General features: G+C 34.5%; 1 protein-coding gene across 17 annotated transcripts in view; it reads left to right on the forward strand.

The window, feature by feature from the left end:
• HDAC9 (histone deacetylase 9) overlaps positions 1–20,651 on the forward strand; it is a 959,143-nt gene that overhangs the window by 615,056 nt on the left and 323,436 nt on the right. For 12 of the 17 annotated variants that reach the window (XM_047752014.1, XM_047752015.1, XM_047752022.1 and 9 more), the window contains one exon: positions 2,791–3,054. The exons of 1 other annotated variant lie outside the window; for it this stretch is intronic. In XM_047752014.1, coding sequence (XP_047607970.1) covers positions 2,791–3,054 — 264 coding nt within the window. Of the gene's footprint in view, positions 1–2,790; positions 5,392–20,651 lie in introns of those variants that run through there. 4 more of the 17 variants (XM_047752025.1, XM_047752024.1, XM_047752026.1 and 1 more) reach the window with 1 other exon arrangement.

The raw sequence follows: 20,651 nt of genomic DNA on the forward strand, positions 1-20,651 counted from the left end.
TGTGACCAACTGTTCTTACCTCTGGTCCCAGCTGAAACTGGGGCTTTGCAATTAAAACCCTGCTTGTTTTCTATGGTGTTACATGTTCTCTCTCTCTCTCTTTTTTTTTTTTTTTTGTCTTTTTGCCTGTTCTAGGGCCGCTCCCATGGCATATGGAGATTCCCAGGCTAGTGGTCTAATTGGAGCTGTAGCCACTGGCCTACGCCAGAGCCACAGCAATGCGGGATCTGAGCTATGTCTGCAGCCTACACCACAGCTCACAGCAACACCAGATCCTTAACCCACTGAGCAAGACCAGGGATTGAACCCGCAACTTCATGGTTCCTAGTCGGATTTGTTAACCACTGCGCCACAATGGGAACTCCTACATGTTCTTTTTCTATCCAATTAAATGGAATTAAACAGTTGTGTCCTCAAAGTTCAGGGATATTCATCATCTCCTTTCTCTAAAAATCTCAGCACTGTGCAAAAAGTATTATGTATTTAAGACATGAAGAGCTGATTAGCATTTACACTTGGTCCAAAAGTCCTGCAGAGAGTTTCCTAAAAAGTACTTAAGGACACTTAAAGCATGGTGAGATGAATATTCTTGAATATGACTGTCCGGAAATAATAGATGTTAGATTGTAGGCACAAAGGAAAATTAATATTTATCTAATTCATTTTGATAAGAATTTTGATTGGTAAATATCCTGTTGGCTTGATCATGTCTAGTTTAGGATTAGTGATATTTAAGTCTCATATACGGTTTGTCCTAAGTTACATTTTATTTTTTTAGAATCTTATTCACAACCCAAATATATTGTCCCCTGTGCCCCTCTCTCCAAATTACCTTCAGGAATTATCTTCCTGTTTTCCTGTGCTCAAACCCCACTGGCCTTTCATCTGCTCAGATGCACTCCTTTTCTAGTCCACATGCTGTGCCTTCTGCCAGAAATGCTCCCTCCCCTGGTCTGCACTCCTCACACACATCCCACTGTCCATCCTTCATCTTTCACATCTCAGCCTAAATGTAGCACTTTTCAGGGAAACCTCTGTCAACAGTCCACACTTCCACACCTGTACCAACTAGTATGTGTTCTCATAACACACTGTTTTTCTTTCTTTTTCATTTACTACACTTGCAAAGAAGAAGAATGTATCTTTATGTATCTACTTGGTACCTTCGAACACTCTAAAAATATAAGCTCCTAGAGGGCAGAGCAGCAGCCATTTTCCTGGCACTTAGCAAGGTGTCTTGGACATAGTTAGCACTTATTAAATATTTGTTGAACGAAGGAAGGAAAGCTCCCAATATGATTTTACTAAACACAATTGAAGAGTTTATCATCACATGCAGGGCCAAATAAGGTTGTGAAGACTGGAGGAAAGTCAATAAGCCTAAAGAGGTGAAGATGCTCTTCAAAATTCGAGTACTTATGTATTCTAACTCTAAAGCGTGTGTTTAGTTTTAGTTAGGTACCAGCAGGAGGTAAATTTGAATTTTTCATAGAAAAATCTGTATTCATGATTTTCATAGTGATATTCTAACCGTGCTGCTCATTACAATAATCAATGTGTTCCTTACATGAGTATCAACTCAGCAGAAAATTTTAACCACTCTTGCAAACACAGTTCAAGATCTGCTGATGATCAGTCACTTAGGGTCCTTGTCAAATAAAACAAAAGGCCTATGTGGGATGGAATTGTCTTGAGAATTCCCCATATATTGAACTTTTTACTCTAGAATTTTGCTATTGTTAGGTGTGTTATCTATTATCTTTTAATTAAAATTATAATTCATAGATTTCTAAAAATTAACTGATTTAATTTACAAATAAATAAAAGGTCTAAATTTCAAACAAGTACTTCCTTATTTCTTTCTTATTATTTAATTTCCATTTGGATAAGTTCATAAAACATTTTTAGTGCTATCAAATATTATTTTTAATTCCACTTTTTTTTTTTTTTTTTGCTTTTTTTGCTTTTACGGACCATACTGGAGGCATATGGAAATTCCCAAATTAGGGATCAAATTGGAGCTGTAGCTGCTGGCCTAAGCCACAGCCACCGCAACATGGGATCCAAGCTGCATCTGCGACCTACACCACAACTCATGGCAATGCCAGATCCCTGACCCACTGAGGAAGGCCAGGGATCAAACCCACATCCTCATGGATACTAGTTGGATTCGTTTCTGCTGTGCCATTGTGGGAACTCCCCACATCTTTTTAAAGTTCTGGATTTCAGAATCAATCTTTCCATGTTTTAGAAGTATATATAAAAAGGTCTTTTATCATTTTCCCATATAGGTATAGGAAAATTAATAGACAAGAAGGACTCTGAGCATTTCTTCTTCTTTGGTTGTCACTTGTTGGAAAATGTAATTGGCAAAGTTTTCCTTACTATTTCCATTACATTTCCTCTTTTAAGAAAAAGTATTTTCAGGTTTATTTGGATGAAAAAGAGTTAGTACAACCTGTCCTTGTGAAAGTTTCATGGTTTCCATAGTAAAAGTTTATTATTTACCTTTTCCCCTGCCATTTTATAAGTTTGTTAAAGAGTGATCTATTAAAAAAAAAAAAAGTCAAATATCTCATTCTCTTCCAACAACACCAATACAATATGGCATGGATGGGACTGCTTCGGATTTAGTCTTAGAAAGTTTGTTGCATACAAATTTATTCTGAAACTGATGTTCAGAGGCTAGAAATCAGCGTGTACTGAAGTATAGTCATTAAAAATCAGTGTGTACTGCTGTGTTACCACTAAGAACTATTGAATCTTGAAACCCTGAACACTCTCTTCTAGCTGCTTTCGAAATCTATTGAACAACTGAAGCAACCAGGCAGTCACCTCGAGGAAGCAGAGGAAGAGCTTCAGGGGGACCAGGCGATGCAGGAAGACAGAGCGCCCTCTAGTGGCAACAGCACTAGGAGTGACAGCAGTGCTTGTGCGGATGACTCACTGGGACAAGTTGGGGCTGTGAAGGTCAAGGAGGAACCAGTGGACAGTGATGAAGATGCTCAGATCCAGGAAATGGAATCTGGGGAGCAGGCTGCTTTTATGCAACAGGTAATAGGCAAAGATTTAGCTCCAGGATTTGTAATTAAAGTCATTATCTGAATATGATATGCATTTCAGGTTTTGGTAAATGGATATGGTTTCCTATCAATGATCTGATTTTAGTGTTTAAGGATGCTAACTAATGCAGATATATCTGTATAGAAATCTTTCTTTATACTGATCTCTATATAGATATTAAAGTTTCATTGAAACTCTACTGATAAGGCAGTACCTGTTACACTAAAATTATACTACATAAGTATCCCAGTAATTAACAGGCCTGCCCCACTAGTTACTTCTAAGGAAAACAAACTCACTGTTGTTTTCAGTTTATCTGTTGAGATCAGTGACTGCTGGATATAGTTTCCCAGTCTGATCAATGAAACATTCTATTAGATCTTGATTTTTTTTTGATATGTAGAATTTGATTTTCATGTTGCTGTACATAATGTATCATACTACAGTCTTGAACACTGTCAAAGGTAGTCTGCCCCTTCTTTCCTCTCTCTTTTTTGTTAAGTGAAATGTTCTGGTTACTTTCCCAGTAGTCCTAGGTTATTGTACAGATTGCAATTGCAAATATTAGGAATAGAGGTGGTTTTAAATCTATAGATGCAAGGTACAGCACTAGTTTAAATATTACATTATGTCTCACCTACTACTGCTCATTTCACTTTTATCCTGTGTTATTTGATGACATTGTTTATTGAAAAAGATCAAATGAAGCAGATGCAAATGTTGGCAAGAAGTGATGTGCAGCATTATGGTCCAATCAGATACAATATTGTATCTCTAGTTGTGGAAAACATAGTAACAGTATGATTCTTATCTGATATGGAGTCAAAATCATGTTTAAAAGAAGGTGTATCATGTTTTATAATCATTATTACTAGGATATCTTTAAGTATAATTCCATAATGACAGAGCATATACCATACTATTTTGGCAAATAGAAAATTAGGAAAAGATAGGTTTAACAAAAGAATCTACTTGTACATAATGCACCTTCAGAAGGACTATGTCCTTTGATGCTATGAAATGCAAACAACTTTGAAGGCAACAGAAGACTGTTTATTTAAGTCAGTTCTTTGTCAGGTTCCTGCTGTTCTCCTGCAGAAAACTGATTCTATGAGGCTGAACAGGAAATGCCTTGTGGAAACAGGAAGTCCAAGTGATTCATGTAATGAGGAATGTAGGGAAAAAAAAAACGGAGGATAGTGTTTTACTCTTCTGTTTTTAAAGGGCACCCTATGAATTGATTTATTGTCTAAGAAAATAACACCACGAGTAGGGAAATTGTTAAGGAAGCTTTTCACTGGAACATTTCCTTCATACTCCCTTTTGATATGTTTACCTTGTTTTATAGGTTTACTTTTGTTAAGCTAGTTAAGATTCCTTGTATTAAGACCCCTTAATACGGATAATCCAAATTGACCTAGAATCTTTGTGAGGTTTTTTTCTATTAAAATATTTATATTTCTAAATCCGAGGTATTTTAAGGTGTAGTATCCTGTTTCAAAGGAGATATAGCAGTTTTGCCAAATGTAGACATTGTACAACTGTATGTTATTGGCACGTGTTGTTTACATTTTGCTGTGACATTTAAAAAATATTTCTTAAAAAAGATTACTGCTAAAGATACATTATCCTTTTTTAAAAAGTCTCCATTCAAATTAAATCAACATAACTAGAAGTTAGAAAGTTTAAAACTTTTCCATATAATGAAAGACCTTCTGATAATTTGACAAGTAGCTGTAATAGGCAACACTTCCTACTACCAAAATATTTTGGTTAGTATATTCCTTCAGATTAAAATGACTTTCTGTCAGTTGTTTCGCATTAAAAATATGGCATTCCTAAGATAAAATTGTATATTTTTTCCATCTCTTAAATATACATTTTCTTTAATGTATTTTTTTCAATCTCATAAAAAAGGGATAGTGCATCTTTTAAAATACATTTTATTTGGGGAGGAACATGTGGCTGAGCAGACTTTTGTATAATATTTCTTCAAAGATATGTAATCACAGACAAAAAAAACCCTATTTTTTATAATGTCATTTGAGAGAGCTTCATCAGTATAGTTGGTGGACGTTAATTGTTTGAATTTGATAGTCTTTGAACTTAATCAAGAAACTACCTGGAACCAGTGAAAAGGAAAGCTGGACTTAAATAATCTTAGAACTAATTGATAAATGTCTCTTTTAAAATCTACTGTATTTATTATAATTTACACCCTTGAAGGTGATCTCTTGTTTTGTGTTGTAAATATATTGTTTGTATGTTTCTCTTCTTGCCTTCTGTTATAAGTCTCTTCCTTTCTCAAATAAAGTTTTTTTTAAAAGATCCCCTTTCATACATATGGCTTTGTGTAAACTTGATATATTTAATCGAATTCGAAGCTCATGCACTAGGTCTCATATACCAAAATATATTGCCATTCTTTGTTGAACCAAAAAATAAAGATATTTTGAGCAGTTACTTTTAATGCCATTAAAAATAATAAATCCAACAATAGTGACTTTAAATTATTTGCATCAGCCATTATCAAAAAGCATACACATGTAAAATTTGTTGTAGTTTCATTTTCCCTGCGTGTCCTTTTTCATATGTTATCATCTTTGATGTCAACTTCTAAATATAAAATTTTATATAAATAGATATCAGTTCCTAACTTTGCTCAACTTAAAAATCACTTTTAAAAAGGTTAATATACTCCCGTGAATATAACAAGCACTTAATAAATATTAAAATGAATAATTTTATGTGTGTCATAATAGTCATATCTACTACAAAAAGAACCTGACCTACAAGTATAAAGTGACAGTACATAAATTTAAAGAGAAAAGAATAATTAAATGACCTCCCCTTTTATGGATATAATTATTATAACAGTAGTGTGAAGAACAAGGAACCTCAGGTAAAAGGAATTGGACCATACAGATCCCAAGGGCCATGAGGTACCTTGTTCTTCTTCTGGTCAGTTGCTCGCAAAACTTATTAGTCAGTCCTTTGTAATGTGTTACCATGTATTCAATTCAATAGGTTAAAAATATTTGTTTTATATTCTTTGATTCTCTTAAACTTCAGTAGTGTCACACAAGTTAAAGCTACTCTAATTGTGGAGCTAATATCATTGACTCTTACAAAATGGATTATCCTTCCATAGTGCCATAAATTTGATAATTTAGTCAGAATTGTGGAAGTACCATGGATGCTAGTCTTAATGTCCTTAAAATTGCCTTTGGACTGTACAGGTACAAGATGAACTTGGTACTAGAGATCCTCCAAAAAGTGTTGGAGGAATCAATTCATGATTTGATACTGTATATCTGATTTCCAAAGTGTAAAGGGACTTATGTTTTGATATGTATCAATGTTAGAAACTTTTTCTTGGGAAAAATAGTTTCTGCCAGGATTTGCAATGAATAACCATTCGATTTCTTCTTCTGATAGTTCAAAAGCCGCCTTCTCCTCGGTGAATGTAGCTGCTGAAAGGGAGACTGCTCCTTTTCTTAGTTTTGAGAAAGACAGTGTTTAAGAAATTTTCGTGTTCATACTTTTTTTTCCTAAAGTGTGTTAAAAAGGAATTCAGACACTAAACAGTTTTTTTGAAACCTAGCCCTCAGTGGATATATAGGTGAACAACATTTTTTTTTTTTAATTTGGCATTCCCTTGTGATTTTTTTCCACTAATGGAAAGATACAGTTGTGTGTAATTACAGGTTAGCAATGATAAATAATCGAGGTGTACACATGAGAACCAATTATAATCAGGAACTTGGAGATACAAGAGAAGGAGTTAGAGAGACAGATTACAATTCTCTTTATTATTAATTCCTCCACCTGGGTTTTAAAGGGAAAGTATGGGAGTGGCAATCAGAGAACTTAGGCAAATGGAACAGGATATTGAGAATGTGAGTTTTTAAAACGTATCTATTTAGGTTTATTAAGGTTTCCATTCTAATTTATAATTTCCTTAAGGCTGATAAACTAGGGTTTAGACAGTGAAACTTTGGGGGACCATCTTGATTTACAGGAAGATTTTAACTACTGAAGATATGTAGTATACCAGCACCTTACATATATTAACACATTAGTCCTCACAACAACCTTACCGGGTAGGTATTATTGTCCCATTGTAGAGATGAGGACACCAGAGCACAGAGAAGTTAAATAAGGTTCGTGGCAGTCTAGCACTAATTTGAACCCCAACCTCTGCCACTGCACTGTGTTTGTGCAACAAGTCTTCTTACATGTCCAAATTGATTAAATCATTAGCATTTGGTTTTTGCTTTCTTTGCCCATCAGCATTTCCAAACGGTTTTGAATTTTCTCTTTCAGTCCTTGCTATGTTAGGAGCTTAGGACTTTTTTTTTTTTTTTTTGTTCTAATTCTTGTACATTATGTTCAATCCTTCTAAATCATGAAAATTTGCAAGTCTCTTTTTTCTGACCAGAACCAGTCCTGGGATGGGGTGAAGCAGTGACTGCACTTGGAATTAACCTTGGGGGAGAGTGACAAAATTTCATGCAGCTCACAGCTTTCCTTTGCCACTTCTTACCTTCATTCCCAACCAAAGGGAAGAGACCGCAATTTCTAAGCAGTCTGGATGCTGCCCTTAAAAACTTTGACTTATCGAGGATGTACCTGATAATCACTTTGACCTAAAATAGTCTGTTATACAGAGGCAATGTTATGAAAAGAAAAATAAGGACATTTTTCTTGAGTTCTATACCTCCTAAGTGGAGTTCCAACTGAAAGGTGCGTAAAAATTGTCTTGAGGGAAGCTGTCGACAGTTCTGATTCTGACCACACCCCCCAGAGGGTCTAATCCTGTTGTCCTGACTAGGAGCCCAGGAATCTACATTTTTCAAGCCCTTGGGGAGAGTCTGATTCAGAAACAGTGCTCTGGAGATGGCCAGGAGCCCTAAACCACTTCCTGAAATGTCCTGATTTTTAATAGCTTTTACCTAAGATCCTTGGATTCTCTGATTCATTGTTTTCATAATAGACTGTCTCGTATTTCTCGTATAGTGTTCTCTTTCATCTGCATTTTAGCTCAACTACAGGCTATTCATACTGTATTTACTGCTGTTAATTTTTTGATAGTGTTTATCCTTTTTGCATATTTTCCTCTTCTAAGTAAATAATTTCTGAGCCTATTATAGAGTATTAATTCACCAAGACTTATCAATTTTGCCTCAGAAGTTCTGAACTATTTGTGGTATGTTGTTTTTTGTTTTTATTGAGATAAAACTCAAGTAACATAAAATTCATCATTTTAACCATTTCGTAGTGTACAATTCAGTGGGTTTTAGTATATTCATAATGATGTGCCATACTTCCTAGACATACTTCCTAACTCCGAATATTTTCATTAACTCAGAGAAATTCTGTACCGGTTAAGCAGTCACTCTTCATTCCCACCCTCTCTCCAGTCCCTGGCAACCATGAATCTACTTTTTGTTCATATGGATTTGCCTATTGTGGACATTTCATATAAAAGAAATCATACATTTTATGTGGCCTTTGTGTCTGGCCTCTTTGACCTTGCATAACACTTAGTTTCATCCACATTATAGCATGTCTCAGTACTTGTGGCTGAATAGCATTCTGTGGTATGAATATACTGTGTTTTGTTTTTCTGTTCATCACTTGATGGACTCTTGGATTGTTTTCATTTTTTAACTGTTATGAGTAGTGCTGCTCTGAACACTCGTGTACAACTTCTTGTGTTAATGTGCTTTCAGTGTTTGTGGGTATATACTTAGGAGCAAAATTGCTGGATCATATGGCAATTCTATCTAACTTTTGAGGAACTGCTAAACTGTTTTCCACAGTGCCTGAACTATTTTATATTTCCACTGGCAAAGTATGAAGGGTTCCAGTTTCTCCACATCCTCTCCAACATTTGTTATTTTCTTTTTCTTTTTTTCCTAATTGTTGCCATTCTAGTAGCAATGAAATACTAGTTTATTGTTTTTTGATTTCTATTTTACTGTTGATTAGTGATGTTGAACATTTTTTTTCATTTATTTACTGGATATTTGCATATCTTCTTTAGAGAAATACCTATTCAGATCTCTTCCCTGCTTTTTTAATTGGTTTTATCTTTTTAATGTTGTAAGAGATTTTAAATATATTCTGGATACTAGACTATTATCAGACATAGGAGTTACAAATGTTTTCTCCCATTGTGTGGATTGTCTTTTCATTTCCTTGATAGTGTTCTTTGATGTCCAAACATGTTTAATTTTGTTGAAACCTAATATATTTTTTCTTTTGTTAAGAATATGTTGCTTAATCCAATGTCAGAGAGATTTGCACTTATGTTGCCTTCTAAGACTTTTATAATTTCAGACCTTACTTTTAAGTCTTTGATCTGTTTTGAGTTATATATATTTTAAAAGTATTCTTCCATTCGAGTTGTTTTTAGAGAACTTACCGATTGTTGGACCCCACTTGCTCATGTATCATCTCCATTGTCCTTATTTTTAGTTGGCTTTGGTCTTGCTTTTTCATCCTTCCTGTTGTTGTCTCTGGTTGCTTCCTAACTTTTGATAGTCCTTTTTTTTTTTCTCTCAACCATCATAATGCTATAATCTTGATGTTTCTTTTATCTAAATTAAACTGAAGAAAATACTAAGTCTTTTTCCTTTAAGAAATGCTTTTTTTCCTGATGATCTTTAAAAACTAAAAGTTATTTTTCTTCATTTATATGGCTTTAAAATTCTATTCTCCTTACTCATTGTTACTTACGTCTACATTGCACTTAAGTTTTATGTTGAAGTTATGTTCAAGTCTTTGCCTTTTGTTCCTCTTTGACAGAATTTTTGCAAGAAACCCTGTATTTGTACTTCCAAACTGGTAGCCACATATAGCTATTGAGAATTTGAAATGTGACTTGTACGAAATGAGATATGCTTTAGTGTAAAATAAATACCAAATTTCAATGAAATAGTATAAAAATATATTAATACCTAAGTAATGATACTTCAAACTCATGGTCATAACCCTTCAATGGGCCCTCAGGGCTGCCTGGCTACATATTAAAAGAAGGTATTTTAAATACATTAGGTTATATAACATTATTAAAATTAACCTTACCTGTTTTCTTTTACCTCTTGAATGTGACTAGTAGAATTTTTTTTTTGTCTTTATATGACCATACTCATGGCATATGGAGGTTCCCAGGCTAGGGGTCAAATCAGAGCTATAGCTGCTGACCTATGCCACAGCTATGCCAGATGCAAGACATGTCTGTGACCTACACCACAGCTCAGGGCAATGCCAAATTCTTAACCCACTGAGCAAAGCTAGGGATCAAACCTGTGTCCTTATGGATACTAGACAGATTTGTTTCCACTGAGCCACAAACTCTCCTAGGAGAAAAGTTAAGATTATACAGGAAGTGCCCATTGTGTCTTGGTGGGTTAAGAATCTGACTATTATCCATGAGGATGCAGATTCAGTCCCTAGCCTTGCTCAGTAGGTTAGGGACCTGGCATTGCCCCCAGCTGTGGTGCAGGTCACAGATCCAGCCTGGATTCCAAGTTGCTGTGGCTGTGGTGTAGGCCTGCAGCTGCAGCTCTGATTCAACCCCTAGTCTGGAAACTTCCATATGCTGCAGGTGCAACCCTAATCAGAAAAAAATGAAAGAAAATTTAAAATTATATTAGTAGCTTGCATTTGTGCCTCATGTTATATTAATGTTGTCCAACACTTTTACATCATCTCTGTCTCATTTTATATTATGTTAATAGATCTCATTACATCATTTTGGAAACAAGTGGGTTGTAAAATCTGAACAAATGAATATTTGTTCTTGCCAGTATCTTCCATTGCTATTATTTATTCTAACACAGAGGCAAGAAATGTTGTGTTACAAGAGGTCTGTGCCTTCTTAGTGGTTTAAGGGTCTAAAGACCTCTTTTTTTCTTGAAAGACAATTCACAGTCTCCCATATGTCTTATTAATACTGTCAGTCTTAAAAACAATTCACTCGTAACTCCACTATCATCTCAAAGTTAATAAGTTTATCCTCTGCAAAATGTGCTTTTTTTCCTTGCTCTTCCATTTCTGTCTTTGGAACGACCATTTAGACATGAGAACGGATTATCATGAAACTTTTGATCATTGCCTCCTTTTTTTTAATCTCTCATATGCTCTCCGGACTCTTATTTCTGATTGCAAGCCATTGTATCTCTTCACTCTCTGGCTCTGGTTTCCCTAGTCACTACCATAATTAATACTATACAAATTTTTTAATTTAAATCATGGCAAGAATTTCCTTCCACATAAGTGTCCTCTTTGTACTAATTTAGTTACCTTACTGTAAAATGCCAATACCAATTTCTAATTCTCTGTGGGAGAACCTGTACTAATATCTTCCTCATCGCTTCATCTAAATGGCATCATGGAGTTTCAGTCTTCATAATTCGGCCTTTATATTCTGACCAGATACTTATCCCTCCCAACCTGATGGAATCACTTTCCACTCAAAGCAAATAATTTCTAACTTGGGGCTCCAATTGCATGTGTTTCATCAAGGTTTTATCACTATCTGGAAAACCCTTAACTTCCTTTTTCAAACCTTTCTTTGCTGCCTCCTATATAGCATCTGATTTCTTTAACCCACCCTAACTCTTCAATCACTTTAGAAGCACATTTGTATCAGTTCCATCCAATTTATTGTGTAATTTTTCTTTGTGTCATTATTATAATTATTAACTTTGTGTCATTATGTCCTTTTGCCTCTTGAAGCCAGAGAAAATATATTATACACTAGTCCTGAAACCACACAAGGAGCCTATGAAGTACTCAATTAAATGCCATGTGAATGGTTTTTGTTTTACATTTCTCTTATTCATATTTCTTAGTGGCTAAAGGATGTTTTCTTCCTTAGGATTACAGGTTCACATTTAGTTTTCTAATTGAAATATAGACTCATTTTTCACTTATTGAACTATGTCTTCTGCTGAATGTCTGCTTTAGTAGCATTTTCTTGAAGCTGGCTTTAATCATAGTAGTTACTCTTTCAGCTAGAAAATTTTTCTTATTGAATTTATTACCTGATATTACTCAAAACTTATGAATTGATTTTTCATAATTTGTATTCTATATAAACTATTATTCTATTATAATATCTGATACAAATTTTCAAATAAAAATACCATATTTCAATTTTCATGGCCTCTTTATAGTACAGGCATATCTGAGATGTCGTGGGTTTGGTTCCAGACCATTGCTATAAAATGAGTGTCACAATAAAGTAAATCACATGGATTTTTTGATTTCCCAGTACATATAAAAGTTGTGTTTACACTGTAGTCTATTAAGTGTGCAATAGAATTATATCCAAAAATGTATGTACCTTAATGTAAAAATAATACTGTTGGAAAAATGGTGCCAGTAGACTTGCTTGAGGCAGGGTTGCAGCAAACCTTCAATTTGTAAAAAACACAGTATCTTCAAAGTGTAATAAACTGAAACACAATAAAATGAGGTCTGCCTGTATTAATTTTTCTGTATCTACATTATCTATATAATTTTTGAAAGTTGGAGACTGGGCGGAAGACAAAATCATAAGAGAGGAAAGAAACCTCATCTTTATGTATATTTAATGAAGGAAAACTACTTCTGAACCTGGAAATTATGGTTGTTTTGACTTTGTATACAACAAACTTGAACAGTGGCATTTCTCATTGTCTTCGAGACCCATGTGTGGAACTGTCTTATAGGTCTCTCTGCCTAGTGGTGACAATGCTGATTCTGTAGTTGGACTGAAGGAGTTCCAATTCTAGCTTCATCTCCCAGCAACTCCACTCAGAGTAAATTACTTAATTCCACCAAGCCTCATTTACTGCTTTGTTAAATGTGATTAGCAGTTGTAATTTTTGTTTTTTTACGACAGTACCCGCAACATGTGAAAGTTCCAGAGTTGCAGCTGCGGCAATGCCAGATCCTTTAGCCCACTGATCTGGGCTGAGGATCAAACCTGTGCCTCCACAGGGACCTGAGATGCTGCAGTCAGGTTCTTAACCCACTATGCCCCAGCAGGAACTCCAACAATTATAATGTTTTTTTCTTGGGGTGTTAGGCGACTTGAATGGACTTTTTTTTTTTGTAAATACCAGTGTTTGCTAGCAAAATTGATGTAGATTTAATTAGCAAATGCTACTCATATCACTATTAATAACATTACTAAGAACTTGGAATTTTGTTACTTTCTTCTCGGTTGGAACTTACCTCACACCCAGTTTCACTTTTGAATTATGAATAACTTTCTCTTTGGCAAATTAAAAAAATCATAGAAAAGTCCTTCCCCATCTTTTCCATGTCCCAACACACTCAGAAAATGGGGATAAATATACAACCCATGTCCCTGCAGGCAGCTGCTTGGCCTGCCTCTCCCCATCCCAAGGACTGAGAGTAAACAGTCTAGAATTGATTGAACTGTGACCCTTCTGTGACTTGTGGTGTGGTACCCAGGCTGGGATGTTCTTTGGAAGACCCCATGAGTATGTCACTCCTCTCCTTCTCAGTACCTTTCCATCTGTGTCCTTTTACCTCACATAAAAAGAACCCCAGATTTTTTTCATCAAATTCCATCTAAGGATTCATCAAATTTAAATCAACTCTGGGTAGGAATGAACCACATGATCTTTGTTCTAAAGAGTATATTAAGAAAATATTGATCAGAGGAGGGTCTTCAGATGAGCTGTCTCTACGTCCAGCTCTCCTCTGAAGTTAATTCTGACCCATTATCCGCAACAGGAAGCAAAAACTGAAAATTAGCCTTGCCTAGTAGGCTACACTACGGAGTCTCTCCTCACATTTGCATTGGGCTCTGTCTTTTCTGAGGCAGCGTGAAAATAAACAAGAGTACTGAAATTTCTGTGTCTTTACTTTTTTTTTTTTTTTGGTCTTTTTAGGGCTGCATCCGCGGCATATGAAGGTTCTAAGTTCCCAGGCGAGGGATCGAATCAGAACTGCAACTTCAGGCCACAGCCACAGCCACGCCAGATCTGAGCTGCATCTACCACCTCCACCACAGCTCACAGCAACTCTAGATCCTTAACCCACTGAGAAAGGCCAGGGATTGAACCCGTTTCCTCATGGATACCAGTGGGGTTCTCAACCCGCTGAGCCACAAGGAACTCTTTGCTTTTTAGCAAAATGCTTTGAAAACCTTTTCCTTTGGGGTGGGAGCAAGAAAGGGTCTGTTATCTCCAGTTTGCTGTGCTAAACTCTTTTCATCTTGGAACAAGAATCCCTGCAATGATTTCTAGATCTTAAGTTAATTGCTTCCTGATTTTGAATAGTCATCAGTCCTTTCTGTTATTTTCATTTAATGTATTAAAGAATAAGCTGACTTTATATTTTCAGTAGATTAGATATGTTTTGGTCATTATGATGATGCCACAAAATCCCTTTTTTTCTTCATTTATATTTTATGAATTAAATATAACATTTAGTTTTCTGATGCATATTTTAAATGATTTGATTTTTACTTTATTGCTTGAATTGCTTGACAAACTTGTGAAAATATCTGACTTGATTCCTTTTTTATTTTCTTTACCTCTTACAAATTTTAAGTATTTCTAGATATATTAGAGCTTTATATATCTATAGTGGTTATTCATGCCTCAATATAATATTATTTTAGGTAGGGAAGCAAATAAAAAAGTTCTGTTTGTTTTTTTTCTTTACCCCAGAAAGAGGCTCTCCTGGAGATTATTTAAGCGTTCACTTTCTGGTATCCTGGATTTTTTTCCCATAATAGTTTAAATTAAATTTTTGAAATGAGATTTACTTTGGTTACTTTAACTCCCTAAATCATATTGTTTTTTTAAGCTACTTTCTTGGAGTATAATTTACATACAAAATCTACTTATTTATATACATACATTTGATAAATTTTGACAAATGTGTATGCCACAATCTAGATATAGAATATCTAAAGCTTTCTAAAGAGTTCTCTCCTACTCCTTTTTTATCATCCCCCATCCTAACTCTCTACTCAGCCTGAGCCAGTTCTTCATCTGTTTTCTGTCACTATGCATTAATTTTGATTTCTCTAGAATTTCATATAAATGGATCATATAAAGAGTCTGTGATATTTTCAATCATTTTTTTTCCAGTCAGAAAATTCTTCTGACATCCATCCATGTGTGTAACAAAGTCTTTTATTAACTGCTGAGTAGTGTTCCATTACATGGATATGCCACAATTTATTTACACATTCATCCATTGATGGGCATTTAAGTTATTTCCAGGTATGGATATTTATGAATAAAGTGGCTATAAATATTGTATTCAAGTTGTGGGAAAAAATTGCCTTTATTTCTTTCGAGTAAATACCTGGGAGTAGAATTACTGATTTGATGCTAAGTGTATGTTTAGTTTTATAAAAAAACTACCCAAATATTTTGATTAAATATTTCACAGTCTCATCAAAGTATGAAAGTTCCTGTTGCCACTACTTGGTATTGTCAGATTTTTTTTTTTTAACTTTCTATATTCTAGTGGATGTGTAGTTTTAGTTTGTGTTTCCTTGATGTCTAATGTTGTTGAGCATCTTTTCATGTGCTTGTTGACCTTTTCTATATCTTCTTTGGTAAATTGTCAATTCAGCTATGTTGAATGTTTTTTGATTGGAGCATCTATCTTTTTATTATTGGATATAGGAGTAACATATATTCAGCATACAGTCTGTTTCTTTTCACCTAAGCCTATAGCTTGTCTTTTATTTTGAAGAATAGAATGTTTCAATTTTGATATGTCCCATTCTGTCAATTTTTTCTTCTTTGGTTAGTGCTTTAATGTCCCATCTGAGGAAGATTTACTTTTATATTTTCTCCTTCTAGTTTATTTTTTACATTTAAGGAAAAGAGCCTTTTTGAGTCATGTAATTCTGTGGATAAAGTGAAGAAAGATTGAGTTTCATTATCTTACATAGGTATCCAAAATTTTCAGCACCATTTTTTGTAAAGTTTATCATTGTTCCTTCAAATTATTCTGGTACCTCTATTAGAAATCAATTGAACATAGATGTGTGAGCAAATTTCTGAACTCTTCTTTTTACTCCACTGATCGATATGTATAACTTTATGTCAGAGTCACAGAATCTGGATTAATGTTGCTTTATAGCAAGTCTTGAAATCAGACCGTATATTTTTCTTCTGCTTGTTTTAAAGATTTTCTTGTCATCACTGGTTTTCCACAACTTGATTATAATTTGCCTCAATGCAGTTTTCTTTGTTTGCCTCCTGCTTTTGTTCATTTAGCTTCTTATCTCTGTGGGTTTACACTTTTTAAAATTTTGGGAAATGTCAGACATTGTTTTTTCTCTTTTTAATTTTTTTATTGTTATTTCCCCAATACAATTTTTTTTTCCTACTGTACAGCATGGTGACCCAGTTACACGTACATGTATACAATCTTCTTTCTCACACTATCATGCTCCATCATAAGTGACTAGACATAGTGCTACACAGTGCTACAGAGCAGGATCTCATTGCTAATCTTTAATATTATTTTTACTCCTTTCCTTTGGGACTCCAGTTGCACTTAGGGTAGACTGCTTGACACTGTCTCACAAGTCCATAAGTCTCTGTACATTTTTTTCTTATTCTTTATTCTCTCTGTGTTTGTTTGTGCAGTTCCTATTGCTGTATTTATCTTTCCTTCCTCGTCAATAAACTTCTTTTAATCACATCCAATAAATTCTTCATTTAAGCTATTTTATTTTTCAGATCTAGAAGTTTCATTTGGTTCTTGTATATATTTTCCATTTACCTGCTCATTATGTTCATGTTTTCTTTTGAAACCTTGAGCATATTTACCTTTATTTTAAGGTCTGTTTCTGCTCATTCTATTCTCTGCCATTTCTGTGTCGGCTACTCCTGCTTAATTTTTCTCTTGAGCATTGTCTTCCTACTCCTTTTACATGTAGTAAACTTTCATTAGCTGTCATATAATCTAAATTTGTTGCCTTTCATTAAAGAATATCGATCCCTTGAACCTTTTCAAGGCTTGTTTTTAAGTTTTGTTGTAGCAAATCTAAAGTAGCCTTGACTCAAATCCTGTTTTTTTCTCTCTCACTAGTCCGGACCTCTACTGAGCAGCCCTAGATGTTTATAGGGATGTATGACTGACTACAGGGAGTTATCAATCTTAGCCTAGGGCCCTGAAGCAGGGATGAGGATGGAAAAGGGAGGATGGGATTCAGTAAAGGTGTGAAGAGATAAATGCAGCTATTTGGGGCAGAGGAAAAGAGCTTCTTCAGTTCACTCTTAGGCCTGGCTTCACTTGAGAAACTGGTCATTTTATTGGCTTCTAGCAAGGCAGTTCTTCTATGTGGCTTGACTATTTTCTCCTAGGCTTTGAATTTCTTGATTTTGGTTATCTTTACATTCAGCTATTAATTCTGAAGGAGTATATGGAGAACAAGCTTTAATAATGTCTTAGCGATTTCTGGCATGTATACACAAACATAAACTGAATGGGCATTGCTAACTCATGTGTTTCAGATGGACTTTTGGCATCCTACGATTACATGGAATAAACCAGGTAAAAAACAATACTACCAACTAATTTTCAAAAGCCTTTCAGATCTCAGTTTAAGGAGTTAGATTCCAACTCTCTGTCCTTTATTTCTTTCTCCTTCCCTTCATCTCCACATGTCATGACCTCCCTGCTTCCCTATCTTTCTTCCTCTTTCTTTTTTTTTCCTTCGTAATATTGAACCCCAGTAAATCGGGTATGTTTTTATAGTTAGAGATTAGACTATAATCTTATTAAGTCATTATCAATTCAGCTGACTCATATAGTAAGAAATATTAAATCTAATTAAAATTCATAAGTTCAAGTATGAAAAGCGTGAATAATGAAATATTTATAACATCTGATTACTGGCTACCATGAATATAATTTTTACCAAAAATACTAATTACCCCTTACTTCTATAGATTATATTCCATATTTAATGTTTCTATTTACACAGATAAGCATGGTCTGCACTGATTCTGAATTTTCTTTGTAGCCAATTAAAATTACCTTGTCATCTTCTAATTCAGGATTCTTGTGAAGCTATTTCCTTGTCTTAATTTTCCATCAGAGTGGCTTCTCTGTGTAAGATGCAATTACTTTTTCATAATTCCTGTTCTTTACATTAGAGATTAATGTTAATGGAAATCATGACGGATAAAAATGAGTAGCACCTACCAACCCAGGGAGATTCTTCTAGAAACATGAAAGTATGGATATGTCTAAGTCATACTGTCTTGAAAAAAAAGCCTAGAACACAATCGTAAACTTAGAGAAAATTACAGTATTGGGTGAGGAGTTGTGGTATGCATGGAAAAGGAGTTTTCTCAAGAGATTCCAAAGGCTTTGTTCTTTTTTCAATACATCTCCTAATTTTCAGTTGGGTAATGGGAGGGAGGATAAAAAATTGGTGGAAAATGAGTAATAGATTTAATTTTAACTCTGATTCAGAAGTATTGAGATTTTGATTTAATTTTGTGTAGAAATGTGTGCTTAAAGCAATCAGAATTTTGGCTTAAGTTAAAGTGTTGGTAAACCTTTCTTTTTCATCCTCTTTAATTACCATGGGTCTTTCAATAGCTACTATAGTGAATTAGGAAGTTCTTAGACACTTGTCATTCAAGTCCAGGTCCAGGGATTTTCTGAGGATATACAACTTCTGATTCTTGGATGGTATGGTGATACTGTATATTTTTTAATGGTTACATTTTTTCCTTGACTAGTATAAAAGATTTACTGTTACAGTTTGTGTGTGGCCAGGCAGTGGCATATGGAAAAGCTGTTTCCTGCTATTTAATTTAATTAGCCAAATCACGTGCCAGCCTTCGGGCATGTCACTCTGGACTTCTGAGGCTCTTTGTCTGTCAAAGAGATGGACAATATCTTGGCTTTGTTTGGTTGCTCTGCGTGCTGCAGATAAAACCACTGAAATTCTGACTGTTTGTTTAACCAAATCTTTGCATTTTTACCATTTGGCTTTGATTTTCTTTTTTAAAAAAATGATGACATTTTGGCCTTGGGGAAAAAGAAATATTGAGGATATGAAGAAGAGCTGTTGCTTTTTGTGGTTTAATATAAAGTTGAGAATGTTACCGTTTCCTAATCAGTAATTTTTAGTTAGTTGGTTACTACTTTGTCAAGACAGTTATTATTGAATTATTTTGACCCTAACTTAGCTGAAAAATTATCATTTTAAATCAAACCTTCTTTTTTGGTTCATGAGTATTTTTAATGCTATTTTCTTCATTTTGCCAAATCTCCAAATCTTTCAGTGAATTTAATATTGAAGAAGAAAATATTTCATTTGATATTTTGGATGAGAATGTTTTAGTTTTGTTTTGTTTTCACAGAAAGGACAGTGGTTAACACCATTCAGTCCCTTTAAGAATTGTTCCCAATATTTTAGTCTTTTGAGGTCAAAGATATTTTTAATTTTTTTCTTATTTAATTGATGCATTCAAATTTTAAAAATTATCTTTAATTACATTTAAGTCACTATTATATTCCTTGTGTTTTCCAAGCTTTAAAATTAGGGAAGAATATTTGAAAAGAAATAGAAGATTAAAAATTATAATCTATAACTTAAGGAATCTAGTTTACACTGAAAACTTTTGCCTAAATTTCCAGCTTAATTAACAGCAACTTCCATGAGTCAAAGTGATTTGTCCAAGGTAATAAACATACCTGAATGTTCACATTTTAGATGCTCCAGATTCAAGATTTTTAATTAATTTAAACACATGCACAGTTTAGAGCTTCAAAAGGATTTGCATATATACCTAATAGTGACCGAGAGAGTTAAATTAAACCACACCATGTCACTGTCACGGTGTACTACTGTCCTGGGTGTCAAGATGCAGCCCCTACCCTCTGAAACCTCTTGGCCTTTGGAGCCGCATAGAACCTATACTGAATACACAACAAATCAGTCTCAAAGGAAATAGCCTTGTTCTAAAGTTAATAGATCTGTAGAGTTCCTGCTGTAGCACAGTGGGTTAAGAATTCAGCATCGTCTTTGCCACCACCCAGGTTACTGATGAGGGGCTGTTTCAATCCCCAGCCTGGCACACGTGGGTTAAAGATCTGGCATTGCTGCAGCTGCAGCTCAAATTGGACCCCTGGCCTGGGAACTTCCATATGTGGGTACAGCCAAAAAATGATAATGATAAAGTTAATACATCTATTACATCTGAATAGATTAGAATTTTTTGAGAGACTTTATTGCAGATTTCACTTTCATAGAATTTTCAAATATAATCCTTACCTTTGATAATTTTTTAATTAAAAAAATTAAGTAGCAAAAGAAAAGGAAATTCAAACCTAATACGTAAATCTTATTATCCAACATAATCCTTAAAACATAATTTACAATACAAACATTTATAATATGGGTCCTACTACCCATGCAAGGTTTAAGTCTCTTTAGGGATCTATAAGCTCCATGGATTTTCTGTTTTAAGGGCAAGCAAACTTCACAAAAAAGTGAAAGCTGTGCTTTTAGTCTTCTAATCATTTTCATTATCTGTTCTTTAGTGTAATTGTTCTTATTCAAT

The sequence above is a fragment of the Phacochoerus africanus genome, chromosome 11, assembly GCF_016906955.1.
Source record: "Phacochoerus africanus isolate WHEZ1 chromosome 11, ROS_Pafr_v1, whole genome shotgun sequence".
NCBI lineage: Eukaryota > Metazoa > Chordata > Mammalia > Artiodactyla > Suidae > Phacochoerus > Phacochoerus africanus.